The 24,784-nt window shown below is 32.3% G+C and overlaps 1 protein-coding gene across 4 annotated transcripts in view; it reads right to left on the reverse strand.

The window, feature by feature from the left end:
- The window catches only part of LRRIQ1 (leucine rich repeats and IQ motif containing 1), a 315,252-nt gene that overhangs the window by 137,479 nt on the left and 152,989 nt on the right, over positions 1 to 24,784 (reverse strand). For 3 of the 4 annotated variants that reach the window (XM_031940562.1, XM_031940561.1, XM_031940563.1), the window contains 5 exons: positions 23,269 to 23,388; positions 7,741 to 7,830; positions 6,934 to 7,058; positions 6,259 to 6,354; positions 5,836 to 5,918 (listed from right to left, as the gene is read on the reverse strand). In XM_031940562.1, coding sequence (XP_031796422.1) covers positions 5,836 to 5,918; positions 6,259 to 6,354; positions 6,934 to 7,058; positions 7,741 to 7,830; positions 23,269 to 23,388 — 514 coding nt within the window. Of the gene's footprint in view, positions 1 to 5,835; positions 5,919 to 6,258; positions 6,355 to 6,933; positions 7,059 to 7,740; positions 7,831 to 23,268; positions 23,389 to 24,784 lie in introns of those variants that run through there. The other variant, XR_004229855.1, reaches the window with a different exon arrangement.

Raw genomic sequence — 24,784 nt, forward strand, 5'->3', positions numbered from 1 at the left:
TGACAACAAATCCAGATTTCTTTCTATCAATGTGCATGCATCAAGAGTTGTACAACGATAAGCATCACTTAAAATTATTAGATTGCTATGTTCCAGGTCAAATCTTTCTATTTAATGACAAAAGCTAGATTTCTTTTATTAAATGAGTAAAAAAGTTATTTAATGTTATCTGATAAATTCATTGACACCTTAAAAAAAATTTTTGAGGGCATAGTCTGTTTCAAGAACTCCAAAGTGACCCCTTGATACTATGCTGGAACTTAGTGATTTTTATGACACTTGCTTCCATTGCCTTTAATTGGTCATTGCCTCTTAACTCTCTTCCCACCATTCAATTATTCTATTGCTTCCCTGTCCTCTCTTCTTTGAGTTTCTTCTAAAATCTATGGAAAACTGATTATACTTTTTTTTATTAGTACTAATATTAACAATTGCAGCTTATACACACAATTATATATACATATATATATATTATTAGTAACAACTAATACATAGAACTTTAAGATCTATGGAAATTAATCTTTAAATATGTTGACCTTATAACAACTCTCTAAGTTGCTGCTGCTGTAATGTGTTCAGTCATTCAGTAACGTCCATCTCTTTGTGATATCATGGCCCTTAAACTCCATGGAGTTTTCTTAGCCATTTTCTTCTCCAGAATATTAGGGCAAATATGGTTAAGTGACTTGCCCAAGATCACATAGCTACTAAATGTCTAAGGTCAGTTTTGAGGTCAGGACTGGTTCATGTCCATTGCTCTATCTTTCCTGAGCCAGCAAGAGGCCCGAGTGTTATTATTATTTACTATAATTGGTACTGAGTTTGTGCTATTGTGGTTCACCAAAAATCAAATGGCTGATGATTAATGGAATTAGAACAAACCAATCTAATCCAAAAACATTCATTAAGTGAATACTTAATGTGTCAGGTATCCAACCAAATATTTCCAAATCATTGTTTTTTACATTATTTCAAGCTGCCTCCTATAGCTAAATAAATTAATGATCCTCACTAATTTCTGCTGCATATGATTCTATTTTGGATTACTTGATAAAGACTTGTCCTTTGTTGTTCATCTTCCATTCACTTCTCAGGGCAAATACTTTCAATCAAGTTTCTGCCTTCATAAACTGTCAATTCCTAGTGGACCTTTTTGATATTCTACGTTTCTATTGTTAGCTTGGTATAATCCCCCGATGTATGATTTCAGCATATCTGGGTTTTATTCATTCACCTTTTTCATTTCAGTAGGTCCCCTCACCTCAGCTATTTATATAAATATCATATCATTGGCATTATTCTAACTGGATGATGTTCTGTATTAGAACTAATCAAAAGAGTTCTCTCCTTTGTCATATAGTCATCAAAGTTTTCCTTTATTCACAATTGACTGAATTACTTTCATCATTCTTTGCACTACCTTCAAATAATGGACCTAAATTAAAAAAAAATTGTCAACTACACTGAAATCTTTCCTTTCAGATGATGCTAATTTGTTTTCCTTCTTGATAGTATCATAGGCCCCATATTTCTCTTTTCTTTTTATTCATTAAATATTAACTATTAAACTTCAAACTGAATCATCAAACAAAAAACCCTTCCTCCTTTCCTATACAGAGACCACTAAAAAAGGTTATTATTAAACTAAGTTTTGTTACTTATGATTTATTTTCACTTCAAAAATAATATTTACTTTTAAAGATTGATGATGGATTGTGTTCTATAGTCAAGAGGTAATAGACTGGAGGTGCAAAATGAGAAAGATTTTTCAGATACAGCAAATATGTATGAATTTTGTTTTGTATAATTATAATTCTTTGTTATAAGGGAGAGCTTTTGGGGGGAGAGAAGGAGTTGTGAATAGTTGACAGTGATGTTTTAAAAAGAAGGAAGAAAAAGTTGCATCAGTTAACATTTTGGAAATGAGAAGAGAAGAAAATTCAGAAGGGGTCCGAGAGATCAAAGATATAATTCTGCTACTATTAGACTAAATATACATAGAAAAAGCTTTTATAAAATCAGTTCAGTTTCATATACAACAAATATAAATGATTGTTTTTTGGTTAATATGTTAAATACATAATATAAAGAAAAAATTGAAAAAAAAGCATTCTACCCAAATGACTGCCAATCCGCAGTTCTGCTATTTGCTCAAAACCTACTATAACTTTCTTCTTTGCCAGTGCCAATCATTGGATTGGATGTAATGACTTACACATCATCTTATCCCATTGTGTTAAACTAATTGGCCTCTCCTTCGTATGCTCTTTTCTATCTCACTTTGAAGCAAATTCCTTAATTAAAATCTATAGGCAACAAAACTAGAAAATAGAGACAGGAATAGTACAGTATTAGACAATTGCTGTAAAGTGAATTTAAATTTTTCATAATGGAATTTTGCATTTTAATTACCACAATCCAAGTAATGTTCTATCTTCTTGATGACATACAGCCTTGTCTAATTTTTAGGACGATCTAACTCTATCTGAATGAATGTTTCTAGTCTCCAAACCTTAAGAAAGGCAGGACAAATCACTCCGGGACTACTACCATGGATTATGTTGCCCTCTGGTGGCTATTGAGGTGGGAAAAAAGTTAGGCTTCTTTATATCATACATATCACCAATTATTAAGCATTATGTTTGCAAATTGCTTTAATTTATTTGAAACATTTATTTTTTTCTTTCCTTTCCTTTCTTTATTTTTGCCGAAGCAATCAGGCTTAAGTGATTTTTCCAGGGTCACACGACTAGGAAGTGTTAAGTGTCTGAGGACAGGTTTGAACTCACCTCCTCCTGACTTCAGGACTGCTGTTCTATCCGCTGCACCACCTAGCTGCCCCCTCCCCCTCCCCTTTGAAACATAATTTAAATGGAAGTTTAAAATAATTTGGTTTTTATTCTTAAATGAGATTTTAAAGTGACTCTCTTAAGGTAGTGAGTCTTACAAGGTAGATTCATCACATTTCATAGAATTATAAAGATTTAGAGTGGTAATATGGTTGAGAGTCCAACACTCTTATTTCACAGATGAAGAAACTGAGGACCAGAGAGTTTAAATTGCTTTCTTGAAACTTGTTCTTATCTATGGCCAATATTCTCAAAAAAGGGGAAAAAAACCCAGAAAGCCATCTACTTATAATCAATATATTTGATTAGGAAAAAAAAATGTATTACTAATGATGTAAAATTTTCCCTTTTTATGCTTTATGCTTGTCATTACAAGCTCATACAGCATTCAAATGCATGTTGGTTAAGACTTGAGGGAATGACAGTATTAAAGATGATTGCCTGTGTGAACATTTTCCCACTTTGAATTTCATTTGACAGTTGGGTTTAAATTAATTTGGGGGAATATTCTGAAAATGAGCAATATAAAACTATAATCTAACAAAGAAATACCATACCAGATATCACAGAAAGTCTCTTAAGATATGACTTTAAAAATAAAAAGAAGTCAAGCTTTAGTAAATACTGTCATTAAATATATCTTCATATATATGTACACATTTTATGTTATAATGTTTGAATTGAAATAACTTAGAAATCTGGGGCACTCATCTATTTGTTACCCTACTATGCCCCCTTGTGACTGGTCATTATAGGTTTATTTTTTATATAATAATTAATTTATTTGCAAATCTCCAGTGTGTGCTTTTGCATGTAAGTATATGCTAGATGTATATGTAGAAGTAACTATAATAATTTATACATTTATAATAACCAATTAACTTGTGTATGCATATTTAGAAAATTCCATAAAAATACAAGTGCCAAAATATTATTGGCATAAACTGCTGTAACTTTAAGCAAAAAAAAATTAAATGCCTGACATAACATATATTTTTTTGAAACAATAAGTATGATAGAGCAAACAGCCTGGTCAATATCCTCATTCTTGTGATATGGAGATTTTTCTTATGTTACATCCAAAGATAGCATAACAGAATAGAAATAATCTGGGTTTACGTCATATCTCTCACACTGATTTTATGAACCTAAGTGCCTTTCTGAAATTGTTTTCTTATCCGTAAAACAACAGAGACAAAATGATCTCTAGAGTCCTTTTGTAGGTAACCATTTTGTGATTTTTATGTCTTAGTTAAGAAAAGCAGTAGGCTTGTGTTTTTATCCCTTTCAAAAAAGAGCTAATAAAAATATGGCAGCTTTTGTTTGAATGAGGCATACAGCCTCCTCATGGAATTTATGGGGATTTTACTGACCCTTCCACTACTCTCAAAGATGGTATTTAATGCATATTTTGTTAATGATGAAAATTATAACTTATGCTGTTGAGGGTGACATATCAAGAAACTTAAAACATTTCTTGACTATTCACATTCTCTGTATGGGCTATGGAGCCTGATGGACTTGAAGAATGTGCTTTCTTTGCTTCAGTTTTGCCTGATAGCAATATGACAGAATTAGTTGCTTAATGACACTCATAGCCCAATGAAAAGACAGGAACTCCGAATGTGATGAGAAATGTCATGTTTATTTACATTAAATAAATTGATATTATAGACAAAAATATTTTAAATGTATGAAACAACACATAATATTCCAATTACCCAAAAACAACCCTAATAGTTTTACATATTTAAGAAAAATAAATGCTTTGTTGTATTGTTGAACCTGAGAAAGTGATAATCTATTAATGACCATTAATTATATAAATGCAAGAGACACTGTAAAAAATCAAAAGAAAACAAAATGATTAGACTATTTCATCTCACTGGCTCACTTGGATTATAGCTATTTTGTGATTCTAAAATTCTTCTTACCTATAGATAAGTGTAATATTTTCCCTCTTTTTCTTCAACTGTAAGAGATCTGTGCTAAAGAAGCTGATAAAAGTTTTTAAAATGTCACTCTATTGCATAGTGCTCTCAGACACCTTTTGATCATGAACTTATGGGAGTAATGGTAAATGCCAATAGCACAAAACATTAATATTCACCTTTTAGAAAAATTTCCTTAAGATTAACCATGAAGAAAAGAAAGAGAGAGAGAGAGAGAGGTAGAGACAGAGACAAGAGACAGAAAGACAGAGAAAGAGAGAGACAGAGCCAGAGACAGAGAGAGAGACAGAGTCAGAGAGATCAAAATTAATAGGAACCTGTTCTTTCCACCAGTGACATCTGTAAAATAGCTGAGGACATTTGACAAGTCCACTGAAGTGATAAGAGATGTCCAGAGAAGGAAGGCTGGCAACAAATAGTGGTCAAGTCACACAAGTGGGACAGAAGGAAAGAAATATCTGGATACTTTCCAAGCTCTACAAAACCACATGCTAATACTTGGAAGCCAACTATAATACTCAAACTACAGGTGTCAAGTCATGAAATCTCTAAAACTTTTCTACCATTCATGAAATTTGGAAATTTAAATGATAGCCTGCAAGAGTCTAAAAAACATGATTATGAGCACATATTATAAAATTTTTTAAAGGAAGAAATCAATAAAATTAAAAAGAAAATTGCTTGATGACATATTATTAGTTAAATTCTCAGTTCAAAAATTTCAGAAATCAATTAAAAACATCAAAAATACAGAGGTAAAAAAATATAACACAAAAATACTCATCTTTGCACAACCAAAAATATTCCTATTTCAGAAAATATTGTCTATAAAGCTATAACTAACCATTTCAAAATAACATTTACTGAATTTGCTGATCTATTTTTTCTTCTTTAGAGTCACTAATTTTGATGTAATCATTTCTGATCTTTCATTTCTATATTTAAAATAAAGTATGTTTTAAGAACTACAGAGATATAATCTATAATCTAAATAAAAGACAGGGTATTTAAAATACATTTGTATGTTCACCCACCTAATTTATGTCTTGCTTTCTTAGATTTCATTTTCTGGGCTCTCTTTAGCATCAACTGAGCAGTAGAAATATCTTTAAAGCCCCTGAAAAGGTAATTAAAATAGATTTTAAAAACGGAATAAACATTAGATATTAAACATGTTCATATATGTGCACACATGTGTGAACACACATTTATGTGCACAAACATATGTGTGTGCATATATAAATATGCATGTATGGGGATAAAGAAATTTTACATAATTATTGTATCTCGTTTAAATTTAAAAAGCTGAAATATTGATAAAATTATGATTTAATCAGCCTAATCTGTCAAATAAATTTGGCAAAATCAATATTGAAATAAAAGAAAATATCTTTTTAAAAAATATCTTGGTCTTTTGATTTGTAACAATGTAGAAAGAGAGAATATAGAAAACGTACCATTCCTCTGAAATTTTTTCTTCTTTTTTAGATCTTAGGGATGTTTGCATATAGTTCTTGATGTCAGATGAAGAGGACAGTTTTTGACTTTCTGATCTGGCAATAGAAGAGAACTAGTAACAACTGAGTTAAAGTATGATTGCCTTTCATTCTTTACTAAACTGCAAACTGTTTATGTTCTGTAAAACTCGGAAATAAAATCTATTTTAAATAACAGAAGAAGTCTTTATCTTAGAAAGTAATAAAAGTCTGCCATCAATTTAAAATGTTTACATTTCAATTACTTGAAGCATATTTCAATCCCTTTCTGCAGAGGAATGCAGCATGGAAAGAAATTCTCCTTTAATCCTTATCTATACCTAGGGAGCTATATTTAAGTGTTTCCCAGCTGAAAATCATTTTATTAGAAATCTAGCTGAGCAACTTACTTGGTTTTAAAAATAAAGCTAACTTTTATAATTTGCATAATTTTTTTAAATCCCTAGAAATTATTTTTTAAAACCCCCAAACTTCCATAAACTAATTAATCATATTTAAGTAAATATAATAATAATAATAGTAGTTTTTAAAATGAACTCTGTCTCCTATACTAACATATAACTAGTGCCTGTTATTTATTCATTTGGATAAGGAACTACTTCCCATACACATGTACGAATATTACTTTAACCCTACCTGCCAGTAATAAGCTGAGAATCTTCAGAAGAGCATGGATTTTCTTTCTCATTATTTTGCCAAGCTTGCTCTGGATGATATGGTAAATTAAGTGAAGTGTCATCAGAGGACAAATATCCTGAATACTTATCAGAAAGGAAAATGTAAATACTGCATTACTTTATTTTCATTTGAATTTTGAACATTTTAGTCAATTTACATTGTTTATCTTAAAACTACAAAAAAAAATACAACTAAACATCTGCAATTCATACTTCAATTTAAAGACAAAATGTTCAAGAAATGAAAATTTATGAAACGTCCTTTGTTGTTATGGGGAGGAGTATGTCTTCTGGAATAGTTTGCATATAGTAAGATGAATAATTACAAAGCAGCAAAAAAAAAAAACTCAGAAAGCTAAAACTTCAAAGTTTATCAAATAAATAACATATATTACAGTTCAATGACCTCTGAGAAGCTTCAGCTGTTGCCATCCTAAATGCAGATTTTTGGATTTTTAATTTACTATTTCAACTAGTGATTCTTAGCCCATTGCCAAACGTGCAGCTGAAGCACATCATCTTTTTTTTTTTTTTTGCTACTGTGAAGTAAAGTGTTGAAAGAAGTCCAAAATTAAGAAAAAAATGAAACAAATGAAAGAAAAAGCATCATGAAAAATTACATCTGGGGATGAAAAGGAAGTCAGAGGCTTCTAAAAGTAATTGTGTTTTTCAAGTCAATAAATTGGAGTATTAATCACCCCAAGTGTAGCATAACCTTAAGGAATGAACAAAGATGTAGGACTAAGAAATTTCCATGACATGTTACCTTTGGCTGGTGCGGCTCATTTGGGAGATCCTGTGTTTGGGAAGGGAAGTTGGTGGAATCCAAAGAGAACCATTCTTTCTCTAAGGCAGCCTGTGTGAATAAGAAATGTCCCAAAGTATGCTGATAAAATCAAGTTTCATTTAGATAACTTTTACAAATTCTCTTTTAAACTGTCTTATATACTGTGAAGGTTGCAAAAGTTTTCATGTAATACATCAGAGTTTTTCCTTGCAGGGAACATTTTTGTCTTGTGCAATTTTTGAGATGTAATATAATAGATTATTGCATGTAACTTTTCAATAAATTATAATGTTACTTTTGATCCTGTTCAGTGCCTTCATCTGTTTGACAGCTATAATTTCAAAAAGTATTATAAATATAACATGTAATCATTATACACAAATTGATGCATAGAACAAATATATCCAAATAATCACACATTCTCTCCTAAATGTATTAATTGATCTGTGTTAGCTAACAATATTTTTCTCAGACCTGAGAGGAAAAAAATGTGCATTCTTTTTGTTGTTGTTGTTGTTAAGTCTGAGAGAAAATATTGTCTTATTCATTTTTCAGTTTTTTTTACCACAACTTCTCAGAAAATATGAAGGAATGTATTAAGTGATGATGAGTAAAACACTACTAGTAAGATGATGCCTATTAACCATGCTTCTATCTACTTTGTCCTTTGTATTAATCTGGGTCCAGTGCCCTTCTTCCAAAGTCCCTTCTCTCTATAATTTAAGAACATCTTTCTTCCACTTATATATTTATTTCTAGGCTTATTCAGTCTCAATCAGAACCTGAGGTAGATGGTTATCCTAACATTGGATAATTTAGTATAGAATTACTGGGACTATTTATTGCTTGGATTGTCTAATATGACAGTATATACTTTAAATGATATATAATATGGATTGTGTGGTTCTTTAAGAAAAGTACGTAACAGAATCACAGTTCACTTATAAGAAGTTGTTTGATCAAAAGAACAGTTTGATCATTATTCAGAGTAACCACTTATAAGAAGTTACTCTGAATAATGATCAAACTGTTCTTTTGATTTTAAAACTGGTCTGTATATTTAACAGTATAAATATCAATTCTTAATCATTTCCCCCATTTATATCTTTCTAATATTTTTTGTGATCATATGAAATTTAAGGAAACCATTTTTTGATACTGGTTATCAGGGACAGGATTAACACCCTAGAACAAAATAACTTTCTTTTATTCATATGCCTAGGGGATATTTTGTTCAACAGCTATTGAAATGAATAAAGATGATATATAATCATGTATATATTTCCAAATATTTCTTTGGAATTTTATACTCATTTCTCATACTGGGAATTCTACAGTTTCCAACTAGGTAGTATAATTAATCTTTTAGCATAATTGTAATGAAGGAAACAAACATTATTTTTGAAATATTATATTTTAATAGCAATACATAGAGGCCTAAAATTAATATAATTCAATACTTAAAGTTTACATTATTTCATAAGCATAAGTGCTACATCTACCAATTTAAGCCAGAAAATTTTCAGGAAACTGCCAAACATCTCCATCATCCACTAGGGTGGCATTCAAAGAAGAATCCTACAGTATATTTACTGAGACCATACTAATAAACGTTTTGAGATCTGTAAAACTTTCCAGAGCTTATGCCCACCTGGGAAAGGTTCTGAGAATTGATGACTTCTTGCAGTCCACTGTGAAACATCATCATAGACCTTAAGTAGAGGGTTACTGAGATAGAAATATGTATATGCAAAAATGACTATTATAATGAATGGGAAAATAGGTCATTTGAAAGCAACAATTTCTGTTTTTATAAGTTTCATTCCATTATACTATAGTTAGTGGTTATTTTATCTTTTATACCTGAGTTAGAAAAATATTATCTACTATGAGATTTTTTTTAAATGACTGGAAATTTTAAATATATTCAATTCCTCCTTTTATGTCTTTGACAAATAGGGTAAAATCTAAGACCATTCTTAGAAAGCAAATCTTTTAGTTTTTCACATTCCTCCCCTTAATACATTCCTCCCTACTCTTTAATACAGGTAAAACCTAGTTAAATAATTATCAATAACAGCCTTACAGAGACAAAGATGTTGAAGTGTCACCAAAAACCATGTAATTTGAAGGATGGCTTTGAAAAGACAGAAGAAAACATTGCTGTCAAGAAGACATGAAGACCCAAATAAATACTATATGTGTATAGACACAATAGGATTTTGTTGTTGTTGTTGTTTAGCACCAGCTGTCCCCTCGCTGACTCTATCCTACAGTGTTTCCTTTGCTTCCTAGTTCCCAAAGTACAAACCTAGTTGATCACCTTCATTTGTTGTAACCAAGGAATGGCCCTGATAACATTGTTAGCTTCCCAAATTAGGGTCTGCTTCTTGAAAGAAAAATATGAGGTCTGGTGCCAAATGAAGACCTCATTCAAATTAGAATTTAAGGCAAATCAAGTTTTTCTATTTTATTTTCATGTTAGAATCATATGATTTAAGAACATGTATTTTATTAACCTTATTTTGTGATTATAGGAACATCGAGATGTCTTATAAGCCTAACAGTAATTTTAATTGATTAAAAAAGATAAAAGAATTATTTAGGAAATATAATAAAGTACAATAAGTAACAAAAATACAACTAGTTATTACTGATTTATATAAGGTCAAACTTGCTAATGTGAAGCTTACATTTGGTACTATCAAGAATGTCTGAAAAAATATATCCCACAATGTCATTTATTATATCCAAAAGCAAAAAACATATCACTGCTTTCTAAAATGTATGTTATTCTATTATGTTTGCCACTAGAGATTTATACAATCTCCAGTGACTGCTTAAAAAACTTATTCAGATTTTCCTTACTATATAAATGTTAAAAATGTTTGAAGGGAAATTTATCAACATGTTTTTCTGGTTATTGGAATCAATATAAATATAAAACATACACATTATACATATATACATATTTTATATATATATATATATGTGTATCTATGTGTGTGTTTCTGTGTATATATGCACACAATTAAGGTCTTAAGGTCTTAAGGTACAATTAAGACTATAAAAGGCAAATATCAAAGATTATGGAAATTCATTATTTTATGTCTATATTAAAATCTTTTCTACACATATATCTAGATAGATAGATATTCACAGACCTATATCTCCAAAATATTGCAAATATAGCAAGGGTTATGGTTATCCTGGAAAATACAAACATGGGTAAAAGAATGTATCCATAGGAAATAATGAGTAAGGGAAAAAATAAAGTATCATACTCTATACACTATCGGGAAGACTTTTAAATTTTTACAATTATCCTCATCAGAATGATGTTCTACATGGTGATTGGATATAAACCCATAATATATGTGAACATATATTAGATTCTAAATGTTCACATTCTAGCGAGATTTTTGTCATTATCTTGGGTTCGGCTCTTTCTCTACTCATCCCCAATAACCACTGCTAATTCTGCACCACTTTTACACGTATGAAATAAAGGTTGGGTGAACTGCTTAAGAAGTATTTGTAGTTTTCCACTATATATCACAGTGATATAATCTAACACCAACATCAGACATTTTACTTGTAATGAATGTTAGTTACTATTGCAAATGTAATTATGAATCCCCATTCTGCTGATTAAAAGGGATAAAAACAAATGTAGGATGATTTTCATGTTTAAAAAAAAAAAAAAAACACCACTAAGAAAGCTTAAAGAAATGATGGTTTAACACCACTAAGAAAGCTTAAAGAAATGATGGTTTAACACAGGGCAAAGCCAGTTTCTCAGCTGCTCACCTGTAGATGAATTTACGGGAGAACTTTAGAATTAACATCTGCAGAATTCTGATCCTAGAATTGTTTTATAATTACAAGACAAATATAGATTGACTGGATAGAGCATAGTCGTCAAAGATGTGGATTTATTAAATATACTGGTTGATAATTATAACTTTGAGAGAGTTCTTTCATGGAGAGGACCCAGCCCTGAACCATGAATGTTGATGAAAGATAAGTTATACACTGCCACCTATTGCCTAAGAGATGAAAATCTTTCATAATTCAAAAGTAGAGGGTTTTTTAAAATCCCATGCTAAAGGGGTCTCTGCTTTTTCTGAAAAAAAGAAGAAATAGCAGAGGAGGAAAGAGGCTTGCCTCAGCAGAGGAGCAGCAGTGAACCATTTTTTCAACATGGATGGCACTTCCATCAGTGAACTCTGTGAAAACATCCTCTGAAAAAAGGCATCAAGACCCATAGTTCAGAATTGTGAGTTGCTCTAGCCATGTGTGTTCTTAGCACGTGTGTCACAATATAAAGTATTTATTCTTTCTATGGATGCCATGTGCTGGGTTTGTTGGTACAACATTATGTAATATTTTTCTTGCTTTGTATTTTGAATAAATGTTTTTGCAGGGTTTTTTTTAAATGGTTGGAGGAAGAGAAATGCTTGTTAAAAAGAATTAAAATAATTAAAATTTCTGATTTATTAATGAGAAACACACTGATAAGGATCACAAGGTAGAATCATAGGCATAGTTACCTATAAGTGTTTTCCCTAAGACCTGAGGGCGAGGAGGAAAGGGAGAAAATGAGGAGATTGTCATTGCAATAACCAGGACCCACCTCCTAATCTGACAACCACTCTACATTTAATGCTAAAATCACGATCTACATATTCATGAATGTTGCTCCATCATATCCAATTACTTTTCTCCTTACCCATCTTTTCTGACATTTGTGGTGCATTTAAGACAAATGAATATCTCTTTCTAGATACTCTCTTTACCCTTTGTTTCTAAAACATTATTCTATCTCTATTTTCCTTTTTTTATTGTTTACTAGCTCTTTTTTAGTTCCTGTGCTGGTTTCTCTTCCTCCGAATATTGGAATATCAAATATTACTTCAAGAATGATCAATTTTTTCTGTGCAGTATCTCAGTCATTCTATACTTTTGATAGATATAACTACACCCAACCTCAGACCTTTATCATTCAGACCATTTTAATTGCTTCCTAATCCTTCTCTCAGCTTCTGCTCTCCCTTTTCCAATAACTGACTTCTTGACATGACTGTCCAAAGTTATAAGCTTAAGTGCAGGTCTCACACTCCATTCACCAAATTAAGAAAGTTAAGAATTCAATTTTTAAAATCCTTTAGCATAGCTAGGCTATGCCAAGAAAGCCCTTGCCCACTGGAATAATATTCTCTTCTAGTGTTACCCTCTCTTTATCCTGACCTATTTCCCTAAAAGAGACTTTATGCCTCTCTGTCGGGATTTCTAACCTTACTTCCCAATCCTTATAATAAACCTCTTTTATCAATCTAGGTTTTTGGGTTTGTAAATTCCTTTACAGAGAATCTTTGCGCCACCAGAAATGAGTCCCCAAAACTCCCTACCCTTGTGCCAAATCCCAAGGGGGTGCAAGGGAGCCAAACTTCTCCATTTAGTTCCCTGAACCCTGAACCTGCCACTAGACCTTATCATTTAACTCCCTGACCACCAGAAACCCCAATCTCATTTTGGTTCCCTAAATCTAGAGCTCATCATTTGGTTCCCTGAAAAGGGAACCCCAAAACCTAAACCTCATATTTTTGGTTCCATGAAAGGGAACCCTCCAAAACTAGACATACTCATCAATAGTAGTTGTTATAGACCCTATTTTATGTATATCTGTTCAGGTAAATCCCTATTCCAAGAATAGACTCTTCTATGTCTCCTCTCTGTCTGTTTAAAATTCTTTCTTCAAGACCCGGCTCAGGAGCCGTCATTTCCATGAAGTGTTCCTGATCCAGCTAGATAAAAGTGATCACTTTTCTACAATCTAAAATAAAACATTCTTGCCAATGGGATTTTTTTAAAAATGATGAACCTGAGTGTTCCAATTCACAATGAATTAGTCTGGAGCTTAACCAGTCTTGTACAGGACATAGTGTAGAGGGTACTACTATAAGTAGTGCTTATAATAAAACTCTGATTCAGGATTCAAAAATTTTCATAATTCCAAGGATATGTCTTTAGACACTAAGCTAACTAAATGCCTACATGATAATATGATTATGCCTTAGAAGTATTCAGGAGGTACAGTGCATAAGAGGGCTAGGCCTCGAGTCAAGGCCTGAATTCAAATTCAAATCAGACATTTATTAATTATGTGACTGGGTTAGTCGCTTGATCTTTGTTTACCTTAACTTTCTCAATTGTAAAATGGGGATAATAATAGCATTTCTGGAGGACTGTCAAGGAAGATCAAATGAGATTATATTGTTATTAGGCTTTAGCACAGTACCTAGAACATAATAAGCACTTAATATATGTTTCCTTCTTCTAACACTACCAAAAATAATGTGGGACAGATTATTTTTTTTTTTAAGGAATTCATAATATTTCCTGGCTTGAATTTAGATTACTTTGATCTCCTAAGTTACTAGACCTAGTGGTTTCAAACAGCACTAGAGGTAGCATGAGATTTCTGGCATACTTAATCAACTGAGTTAAGAACTACATATGTGAAGATGCTATAAAATTAATTGCAGTCCTCTGTGTGATTCATGATATCTGTGGTCTTCTCAGTTTAAGTTCAGAACTATGTATGTTTCTTTGGAATAGGATGCATGTGGTTGTTTGGTGAGAGAAAGCAGGTAAAAGTAGGGGACACAAAATATTATTAAGACTAGTCAGGGAATGTAGGTAGAATACTGTACTTAGATTTGCCCATTTTCCTGGTAGGTTGAGAGAATATCAGAGGATCTACTATAACTTAACTAATGAATGGAATTGAGTCCGAAGAAGACTGGTTAAGCTACTGCTTGATTTATTATGAATTGGCTTGCTCAGGCTCACCAAAATTAAAAAAAAAAAAATGCATGGTCAGGAATATTTTATTCTAGCTTGTAAAAAAGTGATTGCTTTTATCTAGTTGGATCAGGAATACTTCATGTAAAAGGTTGCTCCTAAACTAGGTCTTGAAGAAAAAAGTTTCAAAAGACAGAAATAAGAGGCAGAAGGGAGTCTATTCTTGGAACAGGAATTGACCTGTCCAGATATATACAAATATATGTGCTGATCAAGTCATTTAACTCATGTGTAAAATAGGAACAAAAATACACCTGCTCAAAGGATTATTATGAGGATCAAATAAGATGATTTATATATGAGATGGTTTACATAAAGTACTTTGGCAAATTTATATTACTATATAATGTTATATTATTACATATTATCATGTTATGATCATTATAAATGTTTATTATTAGGATATTTGAAAATATCTCATAACAGTCATCCTATATGCAACATACAGGTGATATTCAACAGTTGACATCCTACATATAGTTTTCTCTTTAATACTAAGACTAAATATGTGCCACATGTCCAAGCAGAGAAATGGCCCACCCAAAGACCATTCAATTATTTGATCAATTTTGTACTTCAGGAATTTTGTAATTCAGGAATCCAAATCTTAGATGGTCACATCTTCTTACTGTAGAAACTCTTAAAAAATGAAACTCTCCTCTTCATAGGTGAGAAGATCTCATGCAATTGACTACCTGCCTTGCCAAAGTCCAGTTGTCTATCAAAAACTGAGAATTATAAGTCTGTCCCAATTGTGAAACCCTGAATGACATCATTCTCTTCAATATCAGTATACTTCCCAGTTGATAAGGGCAATTGTATGATTCAGAGACAGATGAGGGATAAAAAGAAGACACACCCTGGCAATAAAGTGCACTATTTAAGAATATCAGATTGTCCTATTTGATTTTTCCAAGAGTTTTAATTTTTTTCAAAGGTTCACTGATTTTGGTTGAAGCTTGGCTCCATTGATTGTGAGCACAGAGAAGGATGGTAAAAAATACACGGAAAAATATTTTGAGATAAATAAGAGATCAAAGGCTTGTAGAATACATGTATATTTTGTCTATGTGTACTGTGATTTTCTACCTATAATAATATAATAAATTTCGTTAAGCCTAGTCAAATGTTAGATATGATAGGCATTTAGCAACACCACAGAAATGAATCTATATTCTTTTAAGAGGCAAAAAATATCTAATTACCAATGTGTGAATCATCTCTGATTTATCTGTGCAGTCAGATAATTGAGTAGTAAGATCCTCGGTCAAATTTAGTACCAAATTGTAAGATAACATGAGATGAGAAGACTGCATATGACTCCAACCTGCCCTATGGATGCTGAATAAGTGGAAATGATTACAGGAAAAGACATTCAGATCATCTCTGCTTCTGATGTTATAAAGTAATAATGTAATTAAAAGTTATAATAATAGACCTGAGAATGTCCAGGAATTAAACTCAGTCAACTAACGCTTGGAGCACTTATTAAATTGAGAGGTGGGAGAATGTAACAACCGAGAGCTAGTTTAGAATATTATAACCTCAATTGCAAAAGGGTACAGAAAAGGATAGTGGAAGATTGCAAGTACTATCATTTGAAGATATAGCTAAGAACAAAATAAGGAAAAACACATTTGTAGTGTTGTGCCACAGTTTCCTTTTAATGTCCTGACCCAGTTTCCCTAATTATCCTACTAAGTTACTCTACCTCAGGTTATACCGGATTCCCTCTTAATGTTTGATAGAATAAAGGTATTATATCTTAGATATCATTAGAATATCAGACATCTCTCTCCAGTACCTCCCTCCATTCTGTCATCCTAGGTTCCTGCCTTCCATTCTCATCCTAGGTGCCTCCCCCCATTAGGTCATCCCCAATCCCAGGTACCTCTCCATTATGTCACTGTTCCTGTTACCCTATAAAAGAATCTTGTATCTGACATTCACTGCTGGATTTTTGGAGACGATAGTCTCATTCAGCCCTGGGACCAAATCATGGATCCATTTGGTCCTGGTAAATCTCTTCCTTTCAAATAAAATATTAAATTTTAATCTCTATCCTGCCTCAGTTTCTCCACCATTATAGTAAAAAGTTTCGTGCAGGAATCTGAGCTGAGACAGATCATTCCAAGAATAGTTATAGCTGAGACCAATGGGAGGACAACTAAAAGATAAAAAATGAAACAGGATATGCCATTTTTCTACTTGATTTATTTTCATGATTATTTTGGATATGGCACCCAATGTGCAATTTGAGGAATAAGAAATATTCCTTAAGAAGATGAAGTCGGAAAAAAAAATTGGACCAGACCAACTATATTCAGAAGAAATGCAAAAGAGATGTGATAAAATTTCAAAACCTCTTTGAGAGAGTTTTCTCTCAAAGTCTGTTATGGGCCAGAACTCTGAACTTGAAACAAAAGATTCTTACAAGGTACTAAGTCAGTGGAATTGATAGAGACAATAGTTATCTAATTTAGCATGATGTTCTCTAAGTTCAGTATGATTGATTTAATCTTACAACAAATGGTTTCCTAGTGATATAATGATTGGTTTACACTCAGTGTAGAGCATATAAGCTAGGAACTTCAGCCAGGATTGATTCAGAAAGATTCAGAGGGCAGAGAAGACAGGTGAGAACACAAGCTCTGGGAACCAAGGAGAGAGATAGGCCTCTAAGAAAACTAGCTGAGCCCCAAATGAAGAAAATAGAACTTTGAAAGAGATTATAAAGGATTTGGACTTTAACCCCTGGCTACTCATGTGGTGATTCCTGAACTAAAATGAAGGCTGCTCCCAGAGACCCCCAGGGGAACCGAACCAAGGAGAACATTTCAAAAGTCATATAACAATTGGAAAAATCATAATTGCTATTTTTTATGAATATGATCAAGTAAGGAAGTTGTGATTAGTTCCTATTTAACAGTAAAGAAGAAATGCTATCAATCCAATATTCAGTTCCAGGATTTAAACACACCACCTAACACTAAGGACCTAAGGAGCAGTCTGAAATAACCGCCAAGCTCTCTCATTATCAGCTCTTTGTTGTTGGCATTTGTCTTAATCTGAGTATGAGTTTATCCGATCATATAGCTCAAACTTCCATTCACTCCAGGGAAAACACATCTGCTGATTTTGTTTGACGTCAGTTACACAAAAGGATTTGCAATATTTGCAATAAAAAAGCAGCATTTAGAAAATGTCTACTATGTTCCTGACATTATGCTACATAACTTTAAACATGATATTAGAAGAGTACCTCTACTAAGGGCAACTAGGTAGCACAATGGATAGAGCACTGGTCTGAGTCAGGAGGGCCTGAATTCAAATTCAAACTCAGATATGACATTTTTTCCCTGTGCAAATCACTTAACTCTGATTGCCTGCCCCTCTCCAAAAATAAATAAATAAATGTGTGTGTGTGTGTGTGTGTGTGTGTGTGTGTGTGAACCTAATACAAAAATGTTTCCTCCTAAACTCATTTCTCTTCAGTCTTTCTCCCAGTCATTTCCATGGGGAGCTGTAACGCTCTCAAGTACCCTCTCAGTAGAATTGACAGTTTTCCTCTTTTTGTCTCTTTGTCTCTTAGTCTGTCTCTCCCTCCTCCTCCCTTTTTTTTCTCTCTCTGTTTCTTTCCCCTCCCCCCCAACTTATTCCTGTGGAGTTCTGATAATATGGCAATTCTTTCTTCCCCCCAATCATCGATATGGCATGTTCCTACTCTTCAACTTCCAATTTCTTTTTTCTTTTCTTTTCTTTTTTTTTTTTTTTTTTTTTTTTGTTATGTATTCATTTACTTGGCTCTCTGTGTCTCCTCCACACCAACCAGTGAAAAGACAGGTAGTTTCTCTGAGGAATTAATGGCCTAGATCACTATCATGTGAATGGGACTGGAGGAGAATAAAACCCTTCTGTCTTGTTTTGTTTTTCCATCATCAATCATGTTCCAAAGCTTTGTGGGTAGGAGCTATGAGCACACTCCCTGACTACATAAATTATACATAAAAAAGATAACCAAAAACATCTAATGACTATTGGTCAAAATGTCAACCATCTGACCATTTTTAAAAGCATTTTCAGCATGATCTACTAGTTTATCAAGTCATTACCAAAATCAGATATCTAATTATATTATTTATGAAAATGTGAGAAGAAATTAGGCTTTTCATAAACTATTTTCTATAGTGTCCCATAGCTTTACATATTTCTATACCAATTAAATGAAAGGCACAAAGAATTCAAGATCCTGCAATGCTTGGTGATCTAAAAAAGAAATAAAACACTTTCGACTCAATAGATCAAAATTTAGTGCTTAGAAATCTCTTGAAACAAGGTGTCTATCTATTCCCCTAAACGTCTGCTTTTTTGTCACCTCCCTAGTTCAAATGAAGACACAGAAATTTTTACAGTCTAAGATTTAAAACCTAGGAGTTGAAAAGAGATAATACTAATAACTGGCATTTAAAATATTATTTTATTTTCCCCCATTGGCATGTTAAAACATAATTTTTACAGCGTTTTGAGTTTCAAATTCCACCCCTCCCTTCTCAAGACTGTAAGCACATTATACATATACAATCAAGCAAAATATTTCCATATTAATCATTTTATACCAGACTTTTTTAAAAGAAGAAAGTAAAAAGTAGCATGCTTCAGTCTGTATTCAGGCAGTATCAATAATTGGCATTTATATGGCATTTTTAAGTTTATAAAGTACTTTATACATGTTATGGCATTTGATCCTCACAACAACCCTGGGAGATAAGATGTTATTATTATCCCCATTTTATAGATGGGAAAACTGAGGCAGATACAAGTTAGGTTAAATGACTTGCCCAGGATCACACAACTAGTAAGTATTTGAGGTAGGACTTTAATTCAGACTTCAGGATATAAAACTGTTTTTTCTTAGGCTATGGCTACCAAATTTAGAGGCCTTCAGTTTTCATCATTCCTTCTTCCTGCACTGCTCACACACCAAACCTCTGCATTTATTGCCATCACATCAGCTTTCTCTCCAACCTTGGCTGCTGTCCCTGCCCTTTGCCATGCCCGGCTCCTCTCCCAAGGCCCACTTGCTATCCCTAATGTATGGTAGGTATTTTTTCATCCACTTGCAGAATTGAAGGACATGATGCTCCCAATCCTCCTCTAATTCTATGCTTTCTATTTGATGCTTCATCTCTACCTCCTGAAAATTTGAAGATAAAATAAATACTAATGGGTATAAGTCAGAATGTTTGGAAGACGTGCTACTGCTTACACTGGTACACTATATATTACTGTCTTACATGAAAATCACTCATGAAACAATAACAGTTCACTGGCATCATCATAGGTCCTTCAAGCATCCCAGACAATGCTACCCCCAATTCCCTTTGCGGGATTTATTTTATTTTTACTCCACTAAAGTTTTCTTAGTTCTACCTATTAAAAAAATTTATGGTAGCAAAGGCCTAAATTTGAGCATCCAGCGTGGAAATCATTTCAACAAATTTTTCCGCAGACTAAACTTTGTCACTACTGAACTAACCAAACTAACCAAATCTGTTAAAGCTAATCTACCAGACAGCATGAGATTTCTATACTTAGTTTAAGGTGTCTATTCTCCAAGCAAGTTTGATATCTAAACCCTTCAGAGATGGTTTTCTGTACCCCAACTCAAATGTGTATCCCTTTTCCTTGTAATACTTATTGGGTAATGAAGCAAAAGTAATGATTAAATATGATTATTTGATTACTTAAGTTATATATAGAGAGATTTTAGGAAATAATAACTATTATTATTATTATTATTTGATAACTTGAAATAAATTATTATAATATGGGAATGCTTATACACAGAACACAGAATGGTCACCATAAACTTACAGAATTTGGTTTTGATTATTTCATCATTATTTTTTCCTTTTGCACTGATGTAATTTTGAGTACAGTTTTCCAGGATCTGTGATTACTTTTAATTTTCATCAGTTAATTAAAATGTCTCCCAACTGTTTGAGTGTACTAATCATATTCATTATGCCTTCAGTGGAGTAATATTATATTTATGTACCATAAGTTGTATAGCCATTCCTCAACTGATGGACATCTATTTTGTTTCCAGTTCTTTGCTGCTACAAAAAGTAGTACCACAAATATTTTGTTGTAAAAAAAACAAAATTTTTGTTGTGAATTGTCTAGCAGTTGCATCCTTGGGTCAAAGAATATGAATATTTAAATCACTTTCTTAGAATAATTCCAAGTGGTTTTCCAAAATTTTTGGATCAATTCATAGTACCAACAGCATATTTACATGACTCTCTTTTCACTGCCCCTTTAAAATTGATTATTTCCCATCCTTTGGTATTTTTGCTTACCACAAACAGTGCTCCTATGAAAATGTAGGTATTTATGAGGAATATTTCTCTTATTAAGGGAATCTGGTTCAAAAGTTACCAAATATTTGGCCACTTTATTTGCATAATTCCAAAGTGCTTTCCAGAATAATTGCACAGCTCCACCAACAATGCATCAACATTCCTCTTTCTCTACACTCTTTCTAACATTGAATATTGACATTTTTGTTGGCTTTGTCAATATAACATGCTTTCTTTTTAAAATTACTGATTTTTGCTTCTATTCTTCCCAAATAGTCTTTCAGTTCTAGGTACTTTTATTGCATTGTCAGCAATTCTCTTTTATATCTTTTGCTGAGACTTCCTACCATGGATTCAAGTTTTTCTTAGTTTGTCAATTATTTCTGCTATGCAGTAATGAACTGAACCAGCTACACCCAGCGAAAAGAACTCTGGGAGATGACTAAAAACCATTACATTGAATTCCCAATCCCTATATTTATGTCCACCTGCATGATTTGATTTCCTTACAAGCTAATTGTACAATATTTCAGAGTCTGGTTCTTTTTGTACAGCAAAATAACAGTTTGGTCATGTATACTTATTGTGTATCTAATTTATATTTTAATATATTTAACATCTACTGGTCATCCTGACATCTGGGGGAGGAGGTGGGGGGGGGTAAGAGGTAAAAAATTGGAATAAGAGGTTTGGCAATTGTTAATGCTGTAAAGTTACCCATACATATAACCTGTAAATAAAAGGCTATTAAATAAAAAAAAAATTAAAAAATAAATAAATAAATTATTTCTGCTATTTAGACTATAAATTCTGCTTTCACAATTCTTATTTCTCTTTTAAATAATTCAAGAACATACTACTGTGGTTCTGTGCTACTTTGGGAATCCACAGGGTCCTTCCCCTCTTCAAGGTGTTAGTTCATCTTCTTTTGTCTTTTAATTCTTTTAATTTTTAAATTCACAGATGCCTGGACTCTTTTAACTGATCTGGAGATCATATTCCCTTCTGTTAGTTAGTACTGAAATATATGGAGAATACATATCCCCTAAAATGATATTTTTTAAACTTTGGGGCATACACTGAAACCCTGTCCACTAACAGCTTTATTTGCTTCTTGAAAGAGTACCTGTGAATCATTCTTTTGTTTAACTGCAACTTCATTCCTCCTTCTTGTATTTGTAATAAGAGTAATAAAATTGGTACTTAGCTTTGTAATATGTCCACTTTTCTCAGATATTCAATGCATCAAGAATCAAATGAAAGATTATGTGTCTAAAAGCTGTTTTAGAACTTAATGCTTCCTATCCTGCCTCTGCTACCATCACTGCTAAAAATAGAAGACACTCATCCAGGGTTAAAGACCCTTTCTTTCTTGGTCTCTCTGTGCCTCTTAACTCTCTTTGTGTGTGTGTGTGTGTGTGTGTGTGTGTGTGTGTGTGTGTGTCTTCATGGACTGATCTGGCCAGAAACAATTTCATCACCAGATCACCAGGTGGGCTATTATACTTTTCCAGGACTTGGAGACTCCAGGATTGGAGTTTGCATATTCTCTTAGAAACACCAGAAAACAGACTTGGTTTATTCCTTATGAAGTTTTTCTAGCACTTTAGAGCCTGTCAAGATTAAATTCTACTGGCTAAGTTTTCAAGAACCCAGAATTACCTCCACCACACATCATGATGACTTAGTATCAGAGCAAGACTTCTGTGGAGGTTACACCTTATACTATAATACATTTCATATAGATAAATAATTAAAAATATAAAAGTTAAACTAAAATTCAATAATTTTTTTTCAGTTTTTTAAAAAGGGAAAAAATAATCTCTGTCCTTGGAATATATACTCTCTGCTGTGTTTTTATTACTAATGATCTTTTTGAAAATATTAATGTTACTATGATACAATCTACTATACTTCTTTGTGGTCCAAATACTTCTGACAAAGATAACAAAGAAGTTTTCTAAAACTTGTTATCATGCATACACTACACTCTGACCTCATCACTTTATAATAGAACACAAAGCAATAATATAAATGTAAGGTCAGAACCAGACTGGAAGTTTAGGAAAATACATGCTATGATTATAATATTCCTAGCACATCCTTACCTTGAGAATGTATAATGTACATTAAATAATGATATGTATTTTTCCTGTTTATTTGAGAGAATACATGATGGAAATTCAAGCATTTATAGATAAGATAACATTTTAAATGGTTTTAAATTTTAATTTAGTACTATTTTAAAAGAAAATTTTATGTTTTAGTTTATACTTACTTCATCAAAAATAAAGTCATCTAGATCGACTTCTTCATAGTCATCCTCAAGTTCTTCATTTCTAATGGAAGCTAACGCTTTGGCCAGTTTCTTCCGTAAAAGGAAGCCTTTCCAAACTGCCTAAACAAAAATGTAAAACATGTTATATAAGGTTATAGATCAAACCCAAACCCAGATTCTCTGTGTTATGCCATTAGGAAGATATAATATCTCAGACCTTGGTTTAATAGCTCAATGATCTGTTTTTTGAACTTTATATGACATTTAAAACTACAAGACAAATTAAATGCCTGCATGTGTCTAAAGTCCTGAATACCCAGGAGACTTGTTGCTTGGTAAGCAGAATGGAATCTTAAAAACTCCTTCAACTACAAATGTTGGTCAACTAATTAATGATCTGACAAATCCTTCAGGACCTATTAAAAGTGAAGAGAGAGTAATATAAAAAAATACACAAAAGCTAATTTTCAAATGATTGTATGAAATGTAAATTTCAGGACACATCAGAAATATTAAATATTTGAAAGTGGAATATGTAAAAGTATTAAATATTTCAATACTTGAAATTATAAACCTTGTCTTTACAAATAAATCCATGGTCATTTTGAGTTCTTTAAAAAAATACACAAAATTTTATCAAAATACTACTATGGAATTTTAGATCTGGAATAGACCATAGAGATCAACTAACCCCTTCATTTTACTATTACTATAATTGTGATTTTACTGCCTCCAATTTTTTTTTTCCTTAGCACATTGTAGGTAATTAACTGGTCCAAAATTAGGACAACCTGGGATCCAACCTAGAATTCCTATTTGTCCTCAAGCAAACTGCTCAATGTCTTAAAATTTTAAATAATTAAAATAATAAATTTTAAATTTTAAAATAAGAGCATTAATACTTAACACTGCCTCTTCCCAGTGAGCTGCTCTGAAGGAAGTATTCTGTAAACCCGAAATCATGACATAAATTTGAGTTTTTATAGTCCTATCTTAGTTGTTGTAATAAGGCAATTTATATCTATCTAATAAAATTTTTAAAAATGTATTTGTATTTATATGCAAATCCCAAATCCTAAAGAACTGAGTATTCTTGAGATAACTGGAAAAGATGAATTGTTTCTAAGAGAAAACAAATTTCATGAATCTTCAAAAAGAGATGAGGAATTATGTTTAGAGAGAAGAAAAACCTGTGATTTAGCAGAAAAGTTTTATTTAAAAGCTACATCTGGCCAGGGGATAGCTGAACAGTGGATAGAGTGCTTGTTTAAAGTCAGGAAAATCTGCATTCAAATATAGCCTTAGATACTAGATTTGTGTCCCTGGAAAGCACCCTGCCTGCTTCAACTTCCTTATCTGTAAAATGATATGGAGAAAGAAATGTGAAACTGCTTTAGTATCTTTGCCAAGAAAACCCTAAAAGGGAGCTCAAAGAAGAAGTAATCATGTCTAATTAATGAAAAAAAATCTTTCAAACATACCTGATATGATTATCTGTTTTGGGGGGAACAGGGTG

Source organism: Sarcophilus harrisii, chromosome 5 (assembly GCF_902635505.1).
Source record: "Sarcophilus harrisii chromosome 5, mSarHar1.11, whole genome shotgun sequence".
Taxonomy (NCBI): Eukaryota; Metazoa; Chordata; class Mammalia; order Dasyuromorphia; family Dasyuridae; genus Sarcophilus; species Sarcophilus harrisii.